Genomic DNA, 25,418 nt, shown 5'->3' with positions numbered 1-25,418 from the left:
GGTATGGTGGTTTTTGCAAGCTTAAGATCGGTCCCTTTTTAGCTATTTTGACACTTACTGACCGTATCCTTGCGGGTTAATTGGTTACAACGCAAGACGACTTACAAAACATCCGAAAAATTCTTATGACTGCCAATAAAAGGAATCAAACAAGCAATAAGATGGTAATTGGATCACTTTCAGCAAAATTTTCGAGGAAGTTAAAAGCTTCAAGACGTCTTTCAGGCGTGCGATTTGCAAGCGAGTTTCGTATTATTAAAGTAAGGACGGAATAGCAAGTCTGAACTCATCCTGAATATGAAAGAGGACAAATGAAGGCACCGTATGTATACAATAAGACTAACCTTGACGTTTGAACACATGGCGTAACCAAGCAGGACAAGCTGTAAAAAAAAAAGAAAAAGAGAAAAATGGTCATTGATTCAAAGTACTTCAAAATGCGATCGAATATTCGAGACAAGCGACTATTTTTAGTTTCTTTTAGACATTTAAAATATGGTTATATTAAAAAGGATAATTCTTGGAGAAGTCAAAACGTGAGTTTACCAGAACACGTTCTTTTTATATATAACAGCCGCAACGATACCTTCGTTGCGTCATGTACATTCCTAGTCAACGTAAATTGCTCCACAAACTGATTTTCGTTACCTTTTTCGTTAGGAAATTCTATTCTTGAAAACTGCTTAAAAGACCGACCTGTTCTTGCGAAAAATTGATCCCTAAGCACGGGTGCTTTCTAGTGAATTTTGCTATGCGGGTTGCTGCTGCTGCTTTTAGAACAGTTTGATGAATTCCGAAAGGTAAGTCCATTATCAAATTGTCACTAGACAACAACAATTAACGGTGTTTCTTCCTCCATCATTTTAAAAGAACTACTTTACCAAACCTACTTTTCTTTTCAATTTTTCCCAAACTTGGCACCAAGCTTTTGACGTCTTTTCCAGAATCCAGTCCATTTATCAACGCCCTCTTTAGAGCAGAGGGGAAAAGGCCCGGATTCGAACGAATGACTCGCAAGATGTAATGTTTCTTTGTCGGGCAGTTGCTGCAAGGATCTGCGTCACTATCCTTCCTGTAAAGTATAGAGGTGAAAACGATTACTTGTGATAGATTGAATTCAATTTTGAATGGACGTTGTTTACGTTCCCTCTGATGAAAAATGCAATTTTTTCTTGGGGACAGTTTACAGTTTAGATAAGAGTTCATATTTCCTTCCTCTCATTCAAACAGCCCGAAACATCATTTCTTCTGCATCCGCGATAAGTAGGAGAGAGCGCGGTATACAAGATTAAAGGTGAAAACATAACTGCAGTTCAGTCCATTTTGTAACACTTAAATACCATCCTATGTGATATATGCAACTCCAAAACAAAGTGTAACAAAATGTTACATTTCCTTATGATGGAAAACACATGACATAAACGAATCATTTTTAAAACATGAACTACAACAGAAAATTAAACTCTGGACAAAACACTTTGGCCTTACGTTGAGCGGGAAAGGATACGATTTGATGCCATCAAAACAAGAAAATTAAGGCAAATTTTCCCCACTCTTGAACAGAAGTATTTTAAATACATTGTTAATAATATAATTGTTCTAAATAAAGTTTTGTTGTTTGTTTTTTGCTTGTTTGTACGTATACTAGTAAACATATTTCCCCTTTACTAGAATCCTTAATAAGCCTGAACTGTTTAGCAAGTACTTTTTCTTTGTCGATAAAAAAAACTGCGAGGATTCATTTTCACAATTTTTCTTTTTTACATATTTAACATCAAGCTGCGCCACTTACATCAAAAGGCAAATTAATACATAAAATAACTTACAAAAACCCATAGTGGTGGAAAATGCCTTTGCCCCAAGAACACCATTGCTTCCATTTATCACATTGCCTTTTTCTTTCTTGTTTTGCTCTCTGTCGCTGTCTTATCGCGTCGCTAATTAAGGCGATCAGGCCAAGCCCAATAACAATCAAAGCCCCAATGCCAGTGGCTGCTGCTGCAGCACCTGCGACACCAACAAAGGTGGCGATACCTGGAAATAGATAAATAAAGAAATTCTTAAGTATTTTTTATCAACAATATACACGGTCGATAACATGCAAACAGATACTTTATGAAGATAGTCAACAAGCACTTGTTGGTTTATGGAAACCCTGCTTTAGTTTTTAATATTTACAGAAGTCTTATCACCCAGCAAGTTTGTGTGTTTTCGAATCCAAAACAAAATGGCATACTTTGAAAAAGCATATGGAAGAAGTTTTGGACGAAATATTTGCAGTTCAGACCGCGATACCAGCCCAGACAAAAATCAAGAAGGACATTTCTTACGACAATCTTTATCAGACCTACAAGAGATTATAGAGCCACCTAAAAGAAAGCGGATCGAGCGAAAATCAAGATCAACACAAGTTGAAAATAAACCAAGACCATTTTTGCCACTTACCGAGAGCAGCTCCGATGCCAGCAGAAGCCGCGAACAAAAAGTCGTCTGCTATTTTCCAATTATCCCTGGTGTCAGCGGTGAAATCCTTGTAGAGATCATACACGCTTATACCAAAGAAAATGCCGTCAGCAACAACCCCAAAAGCAGTAAAAACGCGTCCAATTGTTCTGGACTCCGCCATACGAGCCAGCCTGCTGCTAGCTCTCTCCATGTTAGTTACGTCCACACTGACTTCTGTTGCTAGCTCTTGTTCAATTGTAAAAAATTCATCGGAGGATCTAAAACCGTAGAATCTCGTGGTAGGTTTGGGCGGCGCAAAGAATTTTTCTTTTAAGATTTTCATTAAGTCGATGGTTGCCGAGATGGTGCCATAAACGGATCCTATGCCACCAATAGATGTTGCGACAACAGTCAGGATAGCTCTCGGGTTACCTTGACGAGTGTCACTGTTTGCATCGGAGAGTTCTTTAATTACGCTGTACATGGCACCGGCCGTTCCCAGCACGTTGAACGTATGTGACAAACCAGCGACAAAACGAGGACTGCTGCGTATTTTGCGGCTGAGGTAATCGTTTGACTGAGCGAGAAGAGCAGGGTCTGCGGTTTTCAGCTGCTCCCGAAAGTTGTCTTTTATTCGATATATTTTCTCTGTCATCCTATTTATCCTATAATATTCCTTCCAATTTCTTGCCCATGCTTCTTGATTCAGAATTCGTTGCTTCCCCAGGTAGTTCAAAATCCTCCCTCTTGAACGATGTAGTCGTTTTGCTATGTTAATATCTTTAATGTCATCTAAATTATTTTGAACGAAAATATCCAGAAAGTCCGTCTTGAAGTTGCGAGCACGTTCGTCAACTCGGGACAAGACGTCGAGTTTTCTCATGTCAAGGAAATTGCTATAGACTCCAAGCTGCGTGCTTGTTATGGGATAAAGAATGGCATTGAGTAATTCCTTCATGGATTCTTCGAATGTAACTTTCACTTGTTCTGGTACATTCGGCCCTTCATATATTGACGTAATCGCGGCACTTAAAGCTTCCCTTTGTTTTTCCTCGTCAAGAGACTCTAGTATTGACCAAGGCTGTTGAAAAACGATAACTTTATTCAGTTAATGCTAGTCTCCACCAGCTATGTATCAACATGATGAAACTTTGTAATTATTTATGACCGAAGTAAAGAAATGAATCGAAGTCACTTTCCAATGGTCCGACGAACAGTTGTCAATCGAACATATAGTCGTCGTTGTCGGTTCACATTAACCTTTTTTTATAAAATATTAATAACTTTCCTAAGAAATCTCTCAAAAAATATTATCCTTACTAGTCTCGCAATAACCAACAGAAAAAATCTTAAATGTGAGCTTTTTAACAGGCTATTAACTCGGCGAAGGGCCGATTTTAATCACCTTAGAAATGTGAAAAATCAATAAAGAGTCATATAAAACATCGACGCCCACAAGAAAGGAGTTTAAGACTACGAAACCCTCTTAACTTAACAATTATAGTACTTCTATACGAAGCTTGTATCTTATTGACTATTATCCCGTACTTAGTTGCATTTCAGTTTTTCTATCCAACTCATTGACTTTTAGGGGAGAAGTAAGTAATCATCTAGAGGTTTTCTGATACCAAGAAATGTGAATTTATACTTCGGCGCATGAATACGAACAAAAAGTACAAAAATATAGATTCAGCCTTACAAAGCGTGTTTTAAGTGAGAAAAAGTAACGTAAGTAGACTTTCCCTTTTATAATTACAACATTCAAAATTCCTTAGAACAATTTTCACTTGACTATCTAAAGTTTTCGCGTTTGCTTTGGTTTTGTACCTCCATGCTCGGTTAGTGGTTTAAATATCTCTCTTATCCAATCAGAAGTAAAACCAAAAAACCAATCCCACTTTGTTTGTGTACGTTTTTCCACGTTTCGCACCGGCTACATGTACTTGCTTTTAGGTTTGATTGGTTGCCTGTATAATAGTTGTATCGGTTCCTCTGTGATTGGCCTGAGTGATTTGGACTTTGGATTTGGTTTTACGACGCTAAATTGAGAACCACTATATGATTTTAATAAACTGAAACCTTGATATATTTAAGTAGTGAATAAGGTGATTTTATTGAACTAGCTATATAGTGAGACATGTACAATACGTAACAATTAATACGACTAAAATATGTGTTTAACAAACCTTCGAAGTTATTTCTTTTGCCGTGAGTGCGCTCATGATGTCTTCTCTGACTGCTATTCCCAGGTCTGGTCGAATAAAGTCTAAGATTTTCAGATGCGAATCCAAAATAGGCTGTATATACGATTTGTCTTTGGTTAGCAGTTCTTCTAAGAATTCTTTACTTCTAAGTCTTGTGGCTATTAAGACAGCTATTCCACCATATGCTGAGTACCTAGCGGAAGCTTCGCGAAGAAAGTTCGGTGCCACTTGTTCACGTATCTTGTACAGTTCGTTGTTCATCCACTTGGACCGCAAGGCCTGAGTGAGTTTATCTTTAATCTTTTGTATTTGGACTTTATCCTCCCAAAATGATGTGTTAGATAAGGATACGCACGCTTCCAAATCGGCAAGTTCTTGCCAGCTGTGTGTATCAAGTGGTGGCCTAATGGTAGGACTGGCAGGTGGGGGATCAGGAATGCGTTCGTTTATCTTGCGCATAAGCGATTCATGTATTTGCTCGCCAATCTTATTCACTATACTAACGTCAAAGTGTACAGAAAGGAATGGCTTAAACAATCCCTCTCCAAAACTTCCAGGACCAACAACGTTAGTGACTACCTCCGTCAAAGATGCAACTGAGTTAGGAGCTATATTTTTTACTTTATCATCGTTAAACTGAAAGAGTGTGGATATTGCAGCACACATCCCAGTTACCTTAAAAGGAGGTGGGATGAGCCAAATGAATGAATTTGGGGGATTGGGATATTCGAGAGTTTCAAGACCACCAATACGAGCAAGATTTTTGAACTCCCCAGAAGATGAGGAATCTGAGGGTGGAGTATATGCAATACTGTAAAATAATCCTGAAGTCATCCTTCGTTGGGCATAGCTTCCCTCTTGATAAACAGTGCTGAAAAGAACCTCCAGTTTAGCCTTTTGATCGTGTGGAAATGCGACAAGAGGAAAGGATCCCCCATTTCCTCTGAATATAAGTTTTATCAAAGCTGGGTTTCCGTTGTTTGATATTATAATTGGTGCTACGGTTGTTTTAGCAAACTGAAGAAGACCACCTCTTACTCCCGCCTGTTGTGAAGGTGCTGCAAGTGAGATGCCTTCGCCAAAATGAAGAAGGGAGTACTTGTTGCCTTGATAAACATTTCTTGGTGAATTTGAAGATGAGCCAGTTGGCACTGGTATTGGACGAACTGGTGAAGGTTCCATGGGAATAACGAGACGCCAGGGTCCAAACCAAGATCCAAACCTAACTTTGGCACTCTCGATCTCTCTATCTGTTGGAAGAGCAAGAATGTGTTGGTACTGACCAGGTTCAAACTGCTCTGTTTTTGGCCAAAGTAAAATGCAGGCATCTGGGCCAATTTCACCGGACACAACTGAATATCCGCCATTTTTCGGATCACAGGATTTTGTTTTAAATATCCAAAAGTTTAGTTGCTCAGCACGTTGGTCTGCTTGCAGGGTTTTGCAACTGAACTTCACGTAACTCCAGCCGTTTTCGTTTTGAGGATTGTTATCTGGAGTTTGAATGTTAATCCTCTCTCCACTCTGAATGGCAACTCCACTATTCATGGTGCTGATTTTAAATAAGAACCAAAACCAGTCATCGTCAGGCATGTTACTTCTGATGGGATTTGTTGCCACGAGACTTCTTGGGTTAGTGTCTCTTTCCTCTATGATGAAGCTACTCGACACGGCGCCATTTTCTGGGCGACGTCGTCGTAAAAATGGCTTTAAAGATGAGTCAGTTTCCTTTTTGAGATATGCGTAATACGTAGCACCATTATTCACTACCTCAGGGCCAACAGTTTGTGCCGCCAATTCGTTTACTGAGATCGATGGTAAACCGTTAGAATTGAGTGTTACATCAAGAAAGAGAATAGAAGCACTCGAGGTTGTACCGGCCGTAAGTAAGAGGTGGTTATTTACAATCTTAGCAGAAAGTCGCGTATCTAGACTGCCGATGTCTTTCACAAGTAAAGAACCTGTGCTCCCAGTTTGAGTTGTAGCTGTTATTCGATCTTGTTGGTTAACATCAAAAACGTTCCATTTAATGCGTAGGGCTCCGGGAGATTGTTCTTCCGCAAAACATTCCATGACCATCAAGCGATCTCGGCCGTCGTCTATGGCTGCTGCTAAACAACCTTTTTTTGACTGGCTTGATGTTATAATTCTTTGATTACCAGGAAGAGGTGTAATGGTTCTTTTATCAGCACTGAGTGTAAATTTCTTTGCTACCACATGACCATCCCCTGTCCCGCGTATAATGTAGATCTTCTGACCTCGAACAACAGCCTCCACTGGAAAGCCAGTCAATGGGGGATCATAATCTTCTAGAACCTCTAAGTTGGATACAGATTGTGAATTTGAAATGACGTATTGAATCACGTTTATCTTGTCTGACTGTTGCAAGGACCAAAATCCAATACTACCAGTAGCAGCTGGATCTGGTTGCTTAATGCTTCTAGCGATTTGTTCATTTGTTCTTACCGTACTGAATAGTTGAATGTTCCTTATTTGCCCATTAAACCTTATGGGTTGCCTTGTGTCGACGTGGTTTTCGCCAAACACCAGTGTTCCCTCATTCGAAGCAGCCAATACTGTTATACCTCCCCATGTGTTTTTTTGACAGGCGGTTTCTCCTTTCACTTTGATCATTAGTGAGCTTCCGACAGTCCCAGTCACTGCTATATGCTGGAATACTAAAGCTCTCACTTTGTGCGTTTCGTCCGAAACATCTGTTGTGCAAGTTAAAGGCGTTCCACTTCTTGGAGTCACAGAGAACGTGAGAGACCCATCTAAGTTCAAGTTTAAACTGATGGAGCCAGTTGATGGAGATGTCTTAAAAAACAAAGCCATGGGAGTTGTATCGACAGGCATACGCCGTGGCCTTATCCAGAATTCAATAGAAAAGCCAGTTGAACTGGTGGAACCCATTGTGCTCATGTCTGAATAGTGAGGAATTTCGATTTTGTCAACAATACCATCCAGATCAGCAACTCCGATAAGACTGTTATCTTGGTCTTTTACCGCCCCAGACTTCTTAAGCATCGCATCACGGCGTCGTTGGGAACTCGAAGGACCCAGCTGCTCTGACGTCATGTGTACATATCCTCCAAACTTTAAGAGAGCGCCCTTTTGAACTTTATCAGCTGTGGAAGAAAACTTGGTATTTGGTGCGATGTGGTGAAGAGCAGTGAAGAAGGAGATTTTAGTTGACTGGCCACCAGAGCTAAGATCAACAACCGAGATTGCAGGCTCGTGGGTCTCTTTGACCTTTGAATAATAAAGGATAGTGTTCAATTAATGGAATCATTATATCACTTTAACTCTTATTTAAAAGAAGAAAATATTGGAAAAGGAAGAATTGATACTTGCAAGTGATACAATAGTAATTTTAGTCCTTGAGTTTCTTTTTCCTTATTTCCACTAATTTACTCAGTTTTCACTTGCTTATGTTTGTACTTTTCTATTTTACTTTTCTTTCACTTCTTGAGCATTAACCGTATCATTCTCAGAATTGCTGGTTTTCACTGTCACGCAAGTAACGATACTGTCACGCGCTGCAAAAAATAAATCCAAAGCTATAGAGTCAAAAATATCATGAATATTACAGGTTGTAGAAAATTACTAGATAGTCTACGTGTCCAAGTTTCAGGTCTGTACGGTATTCCGTACTCGAGTTATCCGTTAAAATGTTCCACACAAATTTTGAGAGTACAGTATTGAAATTCCATGCTGGAGTCCGTGTGAAGGGGCACCAAGATGGCCGCCGGAAATTAATCAAAACATCTGGCATTCACTTCTGCTATAAAAAGGGGTCAGTTCACCTTCGTGAATACGTAAACATTCACAAAAACACTTCTTGTAAAACCTCAATTGTTAAGATCGTTAAAAATTACAGGATGATGCATTCTTTTTAAGCATACGTGACAGCCTTCAGGCGGCCATTCTGATGTCGTGTGGCGCAAAACTCCGAAATTCAAAATGTTATATTTTAAAGACGGCGGATGCTATCGAGCTGAAAACTTTCAATAAGATACACATTAAAGACGTCAAACAGCCAGTGAAGGATAAAAAGGCAGTGTTCTCGCGATTCTGGATTTTACAATTTTGGTGACGTCACGTGAAAACCAAGAATAGCAGTGACTCGCTTAAAATAGCTGGGATACCTGCGAGCCACTAAGAATCTGTACGAAACCTTTGAAATAAAGTTACTGTTGAGTTCACTGTTTTACTGTTTTCATTACCATTTTTTGTTTCTGAAAAATCAGTCAAAACTTGCCTGTTTTGGTGTGGACGGTGGGGGCCCATAAGTCACTGTGTTTCCTAAAACAAATTTGAAAAATAAAATTAATCATAGATTTTTATCGCCAATTTTCACGCCCACTCTACGCGCAAGCGTTCTCTTTGCGTTTGCTTATATCTAAGGCCTGTATGTAAGGCATGTAATCCAAACAATTGGTGTGTGGCCACTTAAGCACTACATATGGGTAGGAGCTATATTTCGGGTTGTACTTGAACGGCGAATACTAGCTTCATATTTTGAAAGTTGCAAACTAATAACATTTTGAATTTGTACTGTGCGATCTGATTAGAAAAAACATGGCAGTATTCCTTGGAAGCTCGATTTGAATTATAGCGGAGCTCCTCAGCGCGCGCCAGCGCGCGGAGCGGAGCACCATGGGTAATGCGGGTACGAGAGAATTGATGTAAACCCAGGAGGCCGAAAAAATTTGGTGCGTACGCCCGCCGCGCCTACAGACTCTCGGGGAGGGGGAGGGGAGTCCCAAGGCAACCCAAGCAGAGGGGGGAGGGGAGATAATCTTCTGCCTCCTTCGTTAACCAGAAATGAGTGAGGTAATCGACTAAGATCTTTGATATTGGACATCCATTTTATGGTCAATTGACAGCTGTCAAAACAACGTATCCGCTGACCAGTATCACATGACCATATCGCGGGCTCAGGTTTAGAACTGGTCAAGGTCGCGTGTTTTTGTGAAGTTGACCGCTGACCAAGTGATAGCATTGCTATTGGTCCGCGGGCGCAAGTACTTTTCCATGGTCAGTCCATTTAGATTTACATGAAGGACAAAGTGAACAACCCGGTCAGTTTGAAAGCTGAACGAAGCACAAGGAGAAACCGAGCAGGAAAAAGAAATGTCTACGTAAATATTTCTCGGTCTACCCCGTCTAAAGGCTTTACACATCATGGAAGTTATGGCAAACGATAAGGGCTTACGGGGAGATCCGAAAAAATGGCACAGGTGGAGAGCGAGCGAGTTTCTACCGTTTCGGCGGCTGACCAGCTCTAGTAATTGAGCTAAACGCAATTAACTGAAGTGAAGGAAAAAAGAAGTGTCAATAGATACACGGATGGAAAAGGCTGATTGCAGAAATAGACCTTCGCAGATAATTCAAAGGTCGGTGGTGCTGGAGTAAGTTATAATTTATAGCTGGTGCTGGAGTAAGTTATAATTTATAGCTTACACATGTACTACGCGGTTGGATAATAATACGAAAAACTGCGGCCGCTTCGCCTCCGATTAATTCATGAGCTGGTTGAAAGCTTTGCCCTGCTGAATTGCTGTGAATTGACAAGCATTCTCCGACTTCAAATATGAGGTAACAAACTTTGACTTTACTGAATACACTAAGTCCATGTTTTTTTGTGAAAATCTGTAATTATATGCTTACACATGTACTACGCGGTTGGATAATAATACGAAAAACTGCGGCCGCTTCGCCTCCGATTAATTCATGAGCTGTTAATGACTTAATGTTTTTATTTAAACTCCCAGCTAAACTTAGTGTTTTAGTTTTTTAATTCATCTATGTATTCTTATTTACTCGCTGTTGGAATTCGTTTGAACGAACTATTTTAGGGTCGTGGACGAATACGCTAAGAGATCGTTACGTTGCGAATTTCTTGCGTTGACACGTTTTTACCACACCTTAGCAGAAACAAAAAAAAAACTCAGTTTATTTCCACATAAAACTATCTTAGTTAATTATTTTGAGTAATTTTATAAAAAAATTGTTCGCTCTACTAGTAATTCATGCCATTTTAGACACTGTATGCAGCTGTGTATGCAAACTTACATTGACTATCACTATGACAGTGTTTAATGTGTATCTTTGCAATGGCAATGTTTTTTCTATACTTGTAAGTAAGTTAAAAGAAATCTCCAAGTAGAAAAGCTAAATATCCCATTGTAGGAAGGAAGGGTCACTACACTGAGTGTATAAACGAAAGAGGCTAATATTATTATATTTGATGAGATCCATTAAATAAGACAGAATTTTTTATAAATTCTTTTTATAAACAGGGCCATTAATTAGAGCTAGTGTGGTGGTTTTTAATAGATTATTATGTCAATCCTTCTTTTAGGTAGTGTTATATTCTGCCATTAAGCCGCAATGAATGAAGAATACCTACTGGCTACAGTCAAGTTTTGTTGAACTTGGTATAGAATGCTCTGTGCAAAGTGGACAACAGCAAAGTAAATCAGGTATCTAGTTTATATTAGTTATAATTGAAATATGTTTTTGTTCAGTTTCGTTCTTTTTTTACCCAGCTGCTTTAATCTGCATTTGGTTGCTGCTGCTTCTTACTTTGTGAAATTTGCATTCAACCTCCTCAATGTGTTGCCTTCTAGGTTTTGAGTTGGTTCGTTGTTTGTTGTACTTCATTTTCCATTGTCGATTGTCGATTAGTTCGTTGATTAAGGCTTGTTTTCGAGTTGGATTTTGAGTGGCGATTAGTTTCGTGGTTGCACGCCACTACCCTACTATCGGGCTACTCCTTTGCCTATTAGGGCCTACTATGCCCGGCCTTTTTGGGTAATTTGGTTGCTTTTCAACTTTACTATATTTAGACTCTTTTATTAAAAAATATCTACTACAAAATCAACCCTTCCTCACTGTGGAAGGTTAAATGGTTTTTCCTCCTACACTCTCAATTCCTTTGTTATGGCAGATCCTGGCCAGCTCTCCTCAGTGTTGAGCCAGTGAAACAAGGCATAAAGAGCCTCAAAAAAATGGAGCAGGAAAACAATAGCTTAAAAAGAATTTTTCACAGGTTCTTATACAAAAAACAAATATTCAGATCCATCCCATGTAAGGTCAATGGAAGTTCTAAAAGGGCTAGCGGGAGGGAGAGGGGGAGGGGGTTGATTAAAGGCCAAACCTTTTAATTACCGGTAAGAGGGGGTGTTAGGGTTTGCAGTGATGCTTTGAGTTTATTAAAATATTTAGTTGACTTTGCAGTTATCAGTAAAAAAAATAGTCTGTGCTGATCCATCTCTGTTAAATATCTAATGGATCCTTTTGCATCCAGTGGTTTGGCTTCAGTTAAACAAGCTCAAGTTAAGTGTTTTGTTTTATAAATTATTGATATTGATGAAATTAATAATTTTAATTTAATCTGTGGCATTTGACTTTTTTCAGGGTTAACATGAGTTGCAGAGTTTGCAGTGCCACAGACACAAAAACAGACAAGGACAAGGACATAAATAGAAAACAGGAAAGATTAAATCCAGCTCGATGTTTGGGTGTCGTCATGATGCTATTTTTAAGAGACTAGTAAATTACATGTAAATTAAAATCAAGAAAAGCTGCAAATAAGCAAAATTTAGATTTTAAATGTTAACCTATTTACAGTGTACTTCAGAAAACGACTTCTTGATTGACCTGTCACTTTCACATCTTGTTAGATGTAACAAGGGCATTATGAAGTGATCTTTTCAAAAATATGCAGCGAAAACAGTAACAGCAGAAATGGTGGTAGTTTAAAATTGCTATTTTCAATGTTTTGACTGGTAAGAAACCACATGTGACCAAGCTAAAATCTGTTTGGCCAGTTAACATGACCTGCAAGTGTCCAAATGTTTTGAGCCCTCAACTACACAGGACTACATGTAGTTGTTAATTATATGATAAGATCTTTGGTTGACTTTGGGGGAGGTAGTGGAGTTACAAAGAATGTAATTATTTGAATTTGGATTAGTTATGCTGAAACTGGTGGTACTGTAATTCTAAAGTATAGGTGAGTTTAAAAGTTATTGCAAGAATATTTACAATTTTTCTTATTTTATGCTGAAATTTATAAAAAGTATATTTTAAAATAAGAAATATTCTAAAGCAGATAAAATTGCAGTTCATAAGTACATTAGCAACCAAATTGACTACTTCTTACTTTTACTCATACAAATGGGCAACATGACTCTAAAATGGACAATAAAAAAAATTTAAAAAGTAGTCAAAATTGTTATATTTTTCTTATATTTTATACAAGATGATTCTTTTTTTTCTGGGTAATCAAAAAAAAACTGAGTTTGAGTCTCAAAAAATATTCTAGCTTCAGAATTTTTGCTTTTTTTCTGTAAGTGAAGTGAAACCCCTTAAGAGGAAGGGGACTCAAAAAACATGTAAAAGTGAAAAGGTGCTATCTTCTTCTTTTCTTTTCTTTTTTTTTTTTTTGGGGGGGGGGGGGTTGGGGATGGGGTGACCCTGTTCGGTGGAATGACAGAATGTCACTTCTTTGTTTCCGGAGTTAGGTTCACCCCTGTTTGCTCGCAGTTAGCTTTATTCATCTGGTTTGCTTGCGGTTAGCTTTCACTCTAGTTTGCTTGTGGTTAGCTTTCACTCCGGTTTGCTTGGAGTTAGCTTGGTTTGGGCAACATGCTGTAAACCATTAGCTATAACCTCTGCCATTTCCATTCAAAATTAATATATAGTCAAATAGTGAAAATGAAAATGAATAAATGTGTGAATGAAAAAAATTAAAATCAACCTTATTATAAATGTAGATGTTTGTTATTTCCTTTATACTCTAAATGTAAAGTGATTTTTTCTTTCTTTTAAAGCTGGTAAAGCAACAACAAAAATGCCTAATTTGCCATGTGATATGCCTATCTACCCCGACATGCAGCCCTACTCCTCCCTCCTTTTTTTCTACATGAAGGTAACATAATTGCCCGTTTTGCAACATAATTTCCCATCCAGACTTCTTTATGATAATGCTTTCGGTGGAATTATAACATTTTGATTGATTTTGTTTGTTCTCTTATTTGGTGTTGCTGTACACGGTACCCGGAGGGGGGGATGGTACTCCCATATAAGAGCTATACGGGTATGTGCCGCTCAACATGGTATGCTTTTTGTCTCTCCGACTCTGAAACAGGGTATACAAATCACCCTTTTGACTCTGGAACAGGGTTGATTGTTTTCCCAGAATCCTGATTAAACACTATCAAGTATATAGCTATGAAACTCCGCTCCTTTCAAGTCAAGTGAGAGCTTTGTGATGTACGGTAGTGTTTTTATATCTATCTTCATATATTTCCATTGTGGATATTGCTGGAACAGGGTACCTACTTTGCAGTGTTTGTCTGGAACAGGGTCGCAAATTGAACCTTTTGTCTCTGGAACAGGTCCAGAGTCTCAGCAACTCAACGGCACACCCCCATAGTAAATTTTAGGGAGTACCCCCCCCCCCCCCACCCCGGACACGGTAAAAAAGAAATAAGGAAAAATATTAATTATTATTTATTAAAAAAATAAAACGAATATAAAATTCTTAGCCTTAAAGTTTTACAATGGCCAGAATTCAGAGTTCAATAAAGTGCAAAATAATTAACTGGGGAGCTCCGCTTTTAGGCTTGCCTAAATTTATATATTATGCATGTATGTAAAAATACTCAAGTAAACAAATGAACGGGGTGGTGTAGATGACTGTATTTTGTAACACGGCCAAAATATAACTTAGAAGCATTGTGCAGATTTTTTTCGCGAGCTTAAGTTGGCCATATTTGACAAAGTTCAAACTCGTACAATTGCATCATGAACTTATCATCGGGCATACCAGCAATAAATAAAGACTGGAGTGAGAGAGTTGACGGTAGTCGACAGTTTAATCGCACTGATCTATTCTTACCAGAAGTCTTGCATGTAAAGGCTCTCCTGTCGAATGGCGTGTCACTGCCGACCCTTTGCTTTCTACAAGCCACATCTATCCATTTTCCATCTGGTTTCATTGCACCGCAGTCTTCATCCACTGAAGCCTGGTTTGGTTCACCCTTCGCCCAATTGGTAAAAGCTCCGTAAGGCGACCTATCCATCCATTTAAATGAATTCGTTCGGATGTTGTGGTCAGTGAGTCCTATCCATTGCTCTTCATCACCCGAGGAGAGTGACTTTATAAAGTCGTTTTCCTGCTGACTGTGAATTGAAGTCAAATGAACTGTTTCCCCATAGTCTCTACAGACACCCTCGGCTGCAAACCAGGAATTCGCGGCTGATTTTTCTCGGTAGTAGTAGTAATGGCCTTTCCAGTAAGTCCAATCGCCTTAAATATAGAAAAAAGGTATTCAAAGAGAACAGTATCGTCAATACAATACCACGACGATATTCAAGTAACATAACAATTGTACTGACAAAATAAAAATTTTTTATATTTTTTTTTTTAACCAGTTTGATTTTTACTTTTCACTTGTTTTTTTTTTTCATTATCATACTCTCAAACAATGGAAAATAAAATTAAACTGGTTTGAAATATTTCAAACTAAAGATAAAGGTAGACCACAGCAGCTATAAAAGGGATTTCACCTCCTAGTTTTCAAACCATTCGGGTGCGAAAGTTAATTTTCGTCTTTTCGTCATGGTTATTCATGGATTCAAGCTATTTGCTAACTGTACATGCTTCAAAATTGTATGAAACCAAAAAAAAAATTGGGATATAACTTGCTTATGCTAGCGGCATAGTCTTTGTCACAATAGAACACAGTATCTAACTAAATTTCAAAAAGCGCATGTTATTTGTTAGCTGTTTAAGGTAATTCTGTGATTAGCGCGCGCGCAAATGGAGGCTTTTTCGCAAGAGAGATAAATCGTCGTTTTCTCTTAAACGAGTACCGGGACCTATCATTTTTTTCTACTCCTCTGAGTCTAGCAATCACCTTCTTTCTATAAGATAGATATGAACAAATTTCTTCTGTAGAAAAATTATAATAAAAAGCGGAAATGCAAACTTAGCCAGTGCTCGTGATAATAAAATTGCTGATGTTGTAAAGGATTATGTGGTGTATTCAAAGTCTTCCTGCTTATAAACGGATACCGGAACCTCCTTTTTTTTCAAAAATAAAGTTCCCTTAAGATCAACAACCAGTAAGCAAAGTTTGAGTGAATATCTGTTGTCAGATCTATTTCGGTGGAATTGCCGTAAGGACTGATGGTTAATTGACAAATAAGCATGAAAAAGCCACGCTCCATTTTATTAGGGGACTTCTTGTTGAATCCTTTTACTTTCCTGGTGAATAAAGGGCGATTCAATTTCTTGCAATTGCAATTACTGTTTCTTTTTTACTGTGAACTATGAGATAAAATATTCTACTTTACCTGCGCTGGGTAACTTTTCTCCTCCCGGCGCTGAAACGATAAGAGAGAAGTTACTTCAGGAATGTGTTTTAATGCCAGCATTCAAGCAATAAAATTTATGTCACATTTTCAAAGAAATTCACCTTCCTGTTATTTGTGTTCTATAATGATCTTTAGTTTTTGCTAGCGCTTTTCGACAGAGAAGTCAACTGGAGTTTTTTGTCTTGTAACTGTTGTTAAAATACCAAGGTGAAGCTTTTGTTTAAATTCCGACTATTATTTAAAGAAAACACTTAAATAAAGATATCTTCAAAGTCATCTCTCCGCAACGGCCAGACGTTTCGTCCCGACCGTATGTTAACCAATACTCCACTCTTATGAAATCTCCTTACAGATACATAAATGATATATTTTCCTGTACTGTACATGAAAATCATGGACAATATTACAAAGCTTCACGTACCCGCTTCTATCGCTTTACAGGTAGGTGACTGAGTCAGGCTTGGGCCTCCCTCGCGAAGAAAATCGACCCACTTGTATACATTCCCCTCATGGCGATCATTTGACTCGCAAGATTTTGACATCTCCTGGACTTGTCTTCCAGAAACCACGCGATCCCATACGTTGACATTTGACAACATTCCTTGGAGGGATTGGACGGATTGAAAGCCACCGCCGACCGAGTCTTGTTCTTGTCCCAGCACCAAAGTTCCACCTTGTGTTATCGTATGACCTTTCTTGAAGCTTGTGCCTTCTTCTTTCAGGTCGCCATCCTTGTAGAATTTCCATGATCCTGAATCCTTTTCCCATGATACACAGATGTGGTGCCATACGCCGTCATTAGCTGCTACCGATGTTACGCTGTAGAAGAAAGTTAGAAAAAAAAAAAACAGCTCAGTCACCCACGTATTTTTTTTTCAACGTTTGCATCATAACCGAGTAAGTCATATTCGTTTTTAGCGCAGATGTACAGATATTTATTAATTAAGTCGTATATTTAAGGTGCTGTACTGTGTGTTATTTAGTTTTTATATTCTCCCAATTTATAGTTAAAAAGCGTGTAAATAATTGCGGCAAAGTTTATTTTGAAAAGAGGTTTTCCCTCCTGTTGCTGAAATTCGCGTTTCGCTCTAAACAGCGTGGGGATCTTGGATCTGAGTATTAAACATTGTCAGTGATTCTCTTTTGATTTTACAACATCAGTTTTTTGTCGTGATTTTTTTTTATTCAATCTCTGAATGACGTTGGATGTAGCAAACAAGCGTGCAACACTGAAATAGAAACAGTTTAATTCATCCTGAGTTTTCAAATCCTTCTTATAGCTTATAGACTGTAGAAATTACGTCATAGAATTTTAAACACACAAGTGTAACCACAAGCAATTTAAAATTGATGAAAGACTTTTTTATGAGGATTCATTTGATTTGTAAAGAATAATGAAACTATTCTCTATCGATCGACTGTCCCCCAATCAATGAAGATAATTTCATGCGTTGAAAACAAATTTGCATTCCGTGACCTATTACGCCTATACTCTGATCGACATAACTCTCAACCAACGAGTGTGCGGGAGACCATGACATTTTACGTTTCATTGAAAATTTTGTTACTCAAAATCACACACAAACACAACATGAACAAGACTAGTTACCGTTGTTCACCACCGATGAGCATATCAAAATTCCCGTCGTATTCGATGATCAGCTCGTTATCCTGACCTGACACAGCATAACTAAGAAGAGTGCCTTGACTGTTACCCGAATTCATCCATAGACACACAGTGAACGCCGTCAACCTACGCGCCATGTCGCTCATTTTGACAACATCAGTGACTCTTTTCTCCGGGAAGTGGAAAGCATAGTCTAATAACAATGAAGAACAAAAATATATGTCAGTGTTTTAGAGTTCGCGAAGACTCCTCGAATTTTTGCATTCTCGTCCACATTCCTTTTTGACTGCATCAAGAATCACGTGATTGTGCTTCTATCTGAACACATCACGTTCTCTTGAAACGAGAATAAAATTTCATATAAAAAAATTCAGATCCATAATGTTAGGTGGCTATTAAAACACTATTATCAATGTTCTTACTCTAGTAAATAATAAAGATGGTAACATTTAAGCTCGGTAATAAATAATGAAGATGAAGTATTCAACATGACACGAGCATGGGACAAAGAAAAATTCTGAGTCCCCGACGGAAATCGAACCCATGGCCTCCCCGATACTGCGGTAGTAGCACCAAATTACCTAGCCGTTGTTCAAACGTCGTTTTCCATGCATCGTTTTCACTTTCTTCTATTCCTCCATTCTTAATTTAACATAAACGACTTCGACACCCAATGTTCTGATTCATATTTTAGAAGAATATCTCTTGACTAAACAATGTACATGTCCCAAGAGATCTATCGGTCATGCTAAAGTACTTCAAACAAAACTGCACGAGTTTCACCTTTTTTAGAGCGGTAGAAGTTAATTATTACAGGCGAATTCCGCGTTCGAGGTTAGTGGCCCATTAATGGTAGGCCGTAAATCCTTGTCTGTAAAAAATGAAGCTATCCTACTCCATCGATAAGCTTCACCCAGTATTTAATTCGGCGGTGGTCTTAAACTCCTGAGCGAAAAACAAAACTTGTTGTCCTTCGTGGAACGAACGTACGATCCGGAGTCCAGCGCACATGGTTACTCCGTAGAAGTTCTCATGCATTCAATTTAAACTAGGTAAGTAACGTATTTCCAAAATTACTTAAGCTCACTCTAAGATCCTGAAATTATCCGAACATTTGATTCAGTAGCTTGGCTTTGAATTTACAATGATCGAGACTTTTGATAAACTCAGAGCCTGACATACAATCTGTTGACTTTTAGCGCGCATTTAAGAGAAACTGTATTAAGCAACCACCTACCCAGACTTGTAAAAGGTTCACAGGGAGATGGTTTAACGAGCATTGCCCCTCCATGGAGGAGGAAATCAAACCACTTGTATACACTCCCCTCATTTTGCTTATCTACAAGACAAGATTTTGACATCGCCATGATTTTTTCAGCAGTAAGCGCTTGATCCCACACGTTGACACCTGATAGCATTCCCTGGAAGGATTGGACGGATTGAAAGCCGCCACCGACCGAGTCTTGTTCTTGTCCCAGCACCAATGTGCCACCTTGTATAATCGTGTGATCTTTTTTAAAGTTCGTGCCGTCATCTTTCAGGTCGCCATCTTTGTAGAGCTTCCATGAGCCTGAGTTGCTTTGCCATGATACACAAATATGGTGCCATACGCCGTCGTTGGCTGTTACTGATGATATTCTATGATAAAAATAATAACAGCAATTCAAAAAACAGGTTTTGATTCCCCAACAAGGCAAGGCTAATAGAGCTTTAAAACTCAAAATGTCCTTGCATGTACTTATCTTCTACTTTTACTGAATATATTTCAGGTACATATGTTAAACATTTCGTTCTTTTTTAGTGAACGTGAATAATTATGCAATCTTGAAATTAAGAGAGTCTCTTAAGTTTTCGATCAACACATTCAAACAGGTGCAATGTTTGCACGTCTAAATGTAAAGCTAAAGAGTTCATGATTCTTTTGTGTGACGACGAGAGTGGAAAGTGTGGTTGCCACTAACTTGCTTTATTAATGTAAGATTCATGCTTTAATAATATATTATTCACGCTTCCCCGTTGATTTCACTGAATATCAACTAACATTTCCTTGTCGCAACGGGAGTGTGGAATATGAACAGCTCAAAGGTTATCTGACTTTACCTCTGTGTGCCACCGATGAGCATGTCAAAGTATCTGTTGTATTCGATGATCAGCTCGTTATCTTGTCCTGATAAAGCGTAACTAAGAAGCGTTCCTTGAGCATTACTCGAACTCATCCACAGACACGCAGTAAATGCCGTCAAATCGCGCGGCATGTTGGTGATTTTGACAACGTCAGTGACACCCTTGTCCGGGAAATGGAAGGCATAGTCTAAAGTGTCAAAAAAATCATGAAGAGAAGAGATTTGCGTCAATAACTTTTAATTTCTTACTTTTGTTGGTCATGTCAAGATCTAAAGACTTCGCTTGCCAGAACTTCGTGCTATCATGACTCCTTTCTGTCACGACCCCTAGCAGAGGTACTTAATACCATATATAAAAGATGCCGATTCTATCACAGGATTTCCAAATCAACTGAAAAAGGTTATATTTTTCGTCTGTACGACGTCAAAGTTATTGTCTGTCCTAAATGCTTCCGTGTTAATTCCAAGGGAATGTACTCGTGTAAATAATTTCTTCTGAATTCTTTCGTTGATTGGGTTCCCAGATACGTTTTTCACTTGGCGGGGAAGGTTTTATGTCCTGTTCTTTGTTTACATTTCATTTGGCAAATCTGTAAATCAACTAGCCAATTAATAGATGCCCAGTGGTAACTGAAACCGTCAGTAAGACAATATATATTTCCTGCCATGGTAGTTTTTGCGGTTGTAGCACTAAAGTCAAGTTTTCTACTGACAATGTTTGGGCCAACAAAGGCGGAGTATCGAAATGTCCTTGCCTTAATTTAGCGTAACTAAGAAGAGTTCCTTGACTGTTACTCGAACTCATCCACAGACACACGGTGAATGCCGTCAAAATGCGCGGCATGTTCTTGATTTTGACAACGTCAGTGACACCTTTGTCCGGGAAATGAAAAGCATAGTCTAAATTGTATCCAAATATTTTTATAGAATACTAAACATACACAATACAAGAAATTAAAGTGTCTATATATTGTTATATATTGTAGATATGTAACAAACATGTATTAACCTTATACTCACCTTTACCCAACGGTTCACAGGGAGATGGTTGAACGAATCCTGCTCCTCCTTGACGAATGAAATCAAGCCATTTGTATACAATTCCTTCGTTCTCTCCATCCAAGGGACACGTAGTTGCCATTTCTTCGATTAATGTACCAGTAAGTACTCTATTCCATACGTTAACATTTGATAACATTCCTTGGAAGGACTGAATAGCTTGAAAACCACCACCGACCGAGTCTTGTTCTTGCCCTAGCACTAAAGTGCCACCTTGCTGTATCGTGTGACCTCTCTTAAAATTCGTGCCTTGCTCTATCAAGTAACCGTCTTTGTAGAACTTCCATGCTCCGGAACTTCTTTGCCTCGAAAGACATATGTGGTGCCATACACTGTCAAAAGCTGTCACGGACGTTTTCCTGTAGAGACAAGAAGGAAATACACTAGGTCGCCAGCTTCCTTGAACTTGTCTCAGTGGCATTTCAGTGTGATAAAGAAGGACTAGGTTGGCAACACTCTCAAGTTTACCTTGGCCCAACAAATTTAGCTATCCTCGTGCCCTTTAAAGTTAATAACTTTTAAAACATAGTTCTGCATCAGCAACAAAATAGCGAAAAAATTGGATATTTAGAAGTTGAGTAGCTCTTGTCTCATTGTGGATTTGTCACAGAATTTTACATTAATGAAGACAAGGCATTTCGGCTAACTCCTTAGCGTTCATCAGTTAAACTTATAAAGTTCCACGGCTCGACGATTTAACATAGTAATGAATCATAAGTCTTACGTCATAACGCCTTATTTAGCAGGGAGCGTAAGTTGCTTTTGTTGACACTTATAGTGATTTATACGGTGAATATTAGTATCCACTTTTTAAAGAACTACGTCCAGTCGTACTCGAGTAACAGTAGCTCAAGCTTTGCGCATAATTACTTTACCTTTCTGTGCCACCAATAAGAAAGTCAAAATATTTGTTGTATTCGATGATCAGCTCGTTATCCTGGCCTGATACAGCGTAGCTTACAAGAGTTCCTTGAGTGTTACTCGATTTCATCCACAGACACACTGTGAAATCTTCCAAGCCAGGCATGCCTGAGATTTTGACAGCGTCATTAACTCCTTTGTCAGGAAAATGGAATGCGTAATCTAAAGTGACAAAAAAGACAGAACAGACTGGATTTAATATTGCTTTGCCCAGCAAGAAAACTCATATTTTGCAGTATGTTTATTCTAAACACCGATATTACACATACATTTATATCTATAATATCAGTGGCGAATCCAGATCTTCAGATAAGGCGGTAAGTGGGGGCTCCCGAACATCCAGACTTCTAGAATAAGAGGAAGAGGAGACGCTCTGTAAAATAAATGTTCTAGTCCATACAGGCCTTGGATTGGCCTGAAAGTATGGGGTGGCCCCTTTCCTAAATCCGATTTTGAATATATTACCAAATGGTCAATAATAATTTCACAATGAGCTTAAATAATAAGACTCTTTACTGACATGAGAGAACCACCAGTTTTCATTGAAACATATCTTTTAAAATTAGCTCTGTCATGCGAAAAGAATCGTGCATGTGCTATTACAAGGAACCGAATGCCAATGGATGCGGCTTAACAAAAGCAACGCCTTCCACGTCACTTCTCTTTGTTCAATTCTTCTTCTGTGTAGTTTTACTTTTCTCTGCAAGATCCGAAAGCCAAGAAATTACACGAAAAAGCCCATGAAGCTTTCACCAACCACGAACTGGAACTGAATTGTAACTTTTGAACAACAATTAAAAAACGAACATTGCTGAAATTGTCCCATATTTGTAATTAAATTGGTACATTCGTTATTGGGTTTTGTAACGACTGGCTTTCCTCGCGTTCCTCACACGTGTTCACCAACATGTCTTTCACAGTTTGTGCACTCATTTATGCCCATATTGGATGATATGTCTGTAAGAGGTATATCGCCAACATGATAATCGGCTTTACCTAAATTTCCGATGAATAAGTTACTAAAATTCTTACTTAAGACAGTAACAAATGAACGTTAGTATTTTTTGCTATCTCTGTTACATACCAACTTCCACCATTTTACAGGGAGATGGATGAACCAGCCGTGCGCCTCCTTCGTATAGAAAATCGAACCATTTGTACAGTGTTCCTTCATTTCTTTCACTAAGCTGACATGATTTAGACATTTCGTTGATTTTTGAAGCAGAAAGCACGCTTTCCCATACGTTTACAAGTGAAAACATTCCTTGGAAGGATTGGACAGTCTGAAAGCCACCACCGACCGAGTCTTGTTCTTGTCCCAGCACCAAAGTACCGCCTTGTTTTATTGTGTAACTTCTCTTAAGGGTGCCTTGGTCCTTCAAGTCACCATCTTTGTAGAATTTCCATGATCCCGAATTGCTTGCCCAAGAAACACAGATGTGGTGCCATGCGCCATCATTAGCTGTTACTGATATATCACTGTCAAAATGCGATGCCATGAAATTAATAGTTTACACTGTTTACACCAATCGAGCACAGTATTTATTTCAGAGTTTCACGGTTGAGATTTTTTATTAACCTTTCAAACTTGTAATATCCATTTTCTTTTAATTCGAATATTGAAGTACAAATATATAACGGTTTACAAACGTACAAGCTGTACGTGTTTATAATTTCCAAGAAAATATAGAAGACAGGGTTGTCAAAAAATGGGCAGCTCATAAACTAGCTCGGTAAATCTTATTTATTATGACATTTTAATACATAAGCTACCTTTGTTGGCCATTGATAAGCATGTCAAACGATCCGTTGTATTCGATAATCAGCTCGTTATCTTGGCCTGATACAGCGTAACTAAGAAGAGTTCCTCGACTGCTTCCTGAACTCATCCACAGGCACACGGTGAACGCCGTCAAACTGCGCGGCATGTTGGCAATTTTGACAACGTCAGTGACTCCTTTGTCAGGAAAATGAAAAGCGTAGTCTAACAATAAAGAAACAGAGTAAGAAATAAGTTAATGTCTGTCAATCCCGGGAAAAACTCGTTGGGACGAACAAATATCACAAACTTTATGACGGAAGTCATAAAGCGCGTAAATAATGTCAGTATCCACCTCTTACCCTGCTCGTCAATGTTGTTTTGTAATTATAATTTACCAGACTTTGTTTCCATAATACGAAAAGAGTTGGTGGTTATAAAAATAATGAGATGTGGCACTCAAATGAGGGGAAATGTGGCTAACTAGGTAAACGACTTTGTCAAGATTGTAGTTAAAAATAATAATGATCAGTATAATACCCCACCCCATTAAAACACATTGTTAAGCTGTATAAGCACCGTTATCCCTCAGGAATAGTCTAAAACAACCAATTTTCTCCGAATTTGCTAACTTATAATTATAGAGAGCAGCTGGTCCTCGCTGATAGACGCTATCCCGAGAGCGAAATGTCGTGGCTGTTATCTTTATACAATTTTTAAAAGAAACAGAAAGTTTGAGCAAGCTTTCCGTATTGATCACGCGAGCAAAGAAAATTTTAAATAAAATAATAGCCGTTTGTCGCCTCAATAGACGAAGTAATGTTAATGTTTCTTATTGCCTCTCCTAGATTATTTACCTGACTTCGCTGGTTAATTCCTTATTCCCTCTATGGTGCGCGCCTGCAAGGAATTATGATAGTCGTATTCGTCAAAACATACGCGAGACGCTGAATACAACTACCATGATTCCTTGCAATCGCGCGCCATAGAGGAAATCGGGCGTTTGTCGTTTCAAATTCAAAACAAACCAGCTAGAAGTTTCTTCAATAGAGTTTTCACCCAAAGCTTACTGATAATATAAACAACAAAACACAATCATAAAGTCATAAAGCTTTATCTATAACCTACCTGACATCCCAGACGGAGTACAGGGTGATGGCTTGAGGAGCGTTGTGCCTCCTTGATGGAGAAAATCGGACCATTTGTAAACGTTTCCTTCATTCCATTCATCCAGCACGCATGAGGACGATATTTTCTTAATTTGTGAAGTAGGAAGCAGTCGATCCCATAAGTTCAGATTTGATAACATTCCTTGAAACGATTGAGAGGCCTGAAAGCCACCACCGACCGAGTCTTGTTCTTGTCCCAGCACCAAAGTACCCCCTTTCCTTATTGTGTAATCTTTTTTAAAGTTTGAGCCTTCGGCACTCAAGTCGCCATCTTTGTAGAATTTCCATGCTCCCGAATTGCTTGCCCACGAAACACAGATGTAGTGCCATAAGCCATCATTAGCTGTTGCTGATATATCACTGTTAAAGGGCAATACCGTGAAACAAATTAGTATTTTACTTTAGTAGATTACGACTATCGAGCACGGTATTTGTTGTACAGTTTCAAGGTGGTGTTTTCATATAAACTTATCAAACTTGTAATATGCATTTTTTCACTCTAATATATTCTTCTTTAGTATACTAAAACAGAGGATAGCGCTTTTTGGCGCGCGCCGATTGGTTACTCAAACATGGGATATCCTTTGCTATTCACTTTCGAGCAACTCGCATGCAAAAACTGCAATCGTTAACAGCGAAACAAAAAATGAGTTTAAAGTCATCCTTTTTAAGTGATATTATCTCACAGTTTTAGTATGTACTAAAACAATTATTCAC

The 25,418-nt window shown here is 38.6% G+C and overlaps 1 protein-coding gene and 1 long non-coding RNA gene across 2 annotated transcripts in view; one reads left to right on the top strand and one right to left on the bottom strand.

Annotated features, from left to right (window-relative positions):
* LOC144638230 (uncharacterized) overlaps window positions 1-25,418 on the bottom strand; it is a 38,517-nt gene that overhangs the window by 1,065 nt on the left and 12,034 nt on the right. Inside the window, exons 9-25 of the mRNA XM_078497447.1 lie at window positions 24,661-25,061; window positions 23,547-23,757; window positions 22,858-23,252; window positions 21,728-21,935; window positions 20,814-21,211; window positions 19,771-19,981; window positions 18,908-19,308; window positions 17,653-17,863; window positions 16,465-16,862; window positions 16,023-16,052; window positions 14,563-14,973; window positions 8,911-8,954; window positions 4,632-7,901; window positions 2,446-3,526; window positions 1,827-2,034; window positions 891-1,072; window positions 345-383 (exon numbers count right to left, since the gene is read on the bottom strand). Of these exons, the coding sequence (XP_078353573.1) occupies window positions 345-383; window positions 891-1,072; window positions 1,827-2,034; window positions 2,446-3,526; window positions 4,632-7,901; window positions 8,911-8,954; window positions 14,563-14,973; window positions 16,023-16,052; window positions 16,465-16,862; window positions 17,653-17,863; window positions 18,908-19,308; window positions 19,771-19,981; window positions 20,814-21,211; window positions 21,728-21,935; window positions 22,858-23,252; window positions 23,547-23,757; window positions 24,661-25,061 (8,099 nt within the window). The remainder of the gene's footprint in view (window positions 1-344; window positions 384-890; window positions 1,073-1,826; window positions 2,035-2,445; window positions 3,527-4,631; window positions 7,902-8,910; window positions 8,955-14,562; window positions 14,974-16,022; window positions 16,053-16,464; window positions 16,863-17,652; window positions 17,864-18,907; window positions 19,309-19,770; window positions 19,982-20,813; window positions 21,212-21,727; window positions 21,936-22,857; window positions 23,253-23,546; window positions 23,758-24,660; window positions 25,062-25,418) is intronic.
* LOC144641833 (uncharacterized) lies at window positions 10,089-12,533 on the top strand. The gene is made up of 3 exons (XR_013568634.1): window positions 10,089-10,250; window positions 11,017-11,137; window positions 12,075-12,533. It is a non-coding gene; the product is annotated as an uncharacterized LOC144641833 (long non-coding RNA).

Source organism: Oculina patagonica, chromosome 2 (genome assembly GCF_052425735.1).
Source record: "Oculina patagonica isolate OP01 chromosome 2, crgOcupat, whole genome shotgun sequence".
Lineage (NCBI taxonomy): Eukaryota > Metazoa > Cnidaria > Anthozoa > Scleractinia > Oculinidae > Oculina > Oculina patagonica.
The sequence above is the reverse complement of the archived record's forward strand: the minus strand, read 5'-3'. Positions and strand labels throughout refer to the sequence as shown.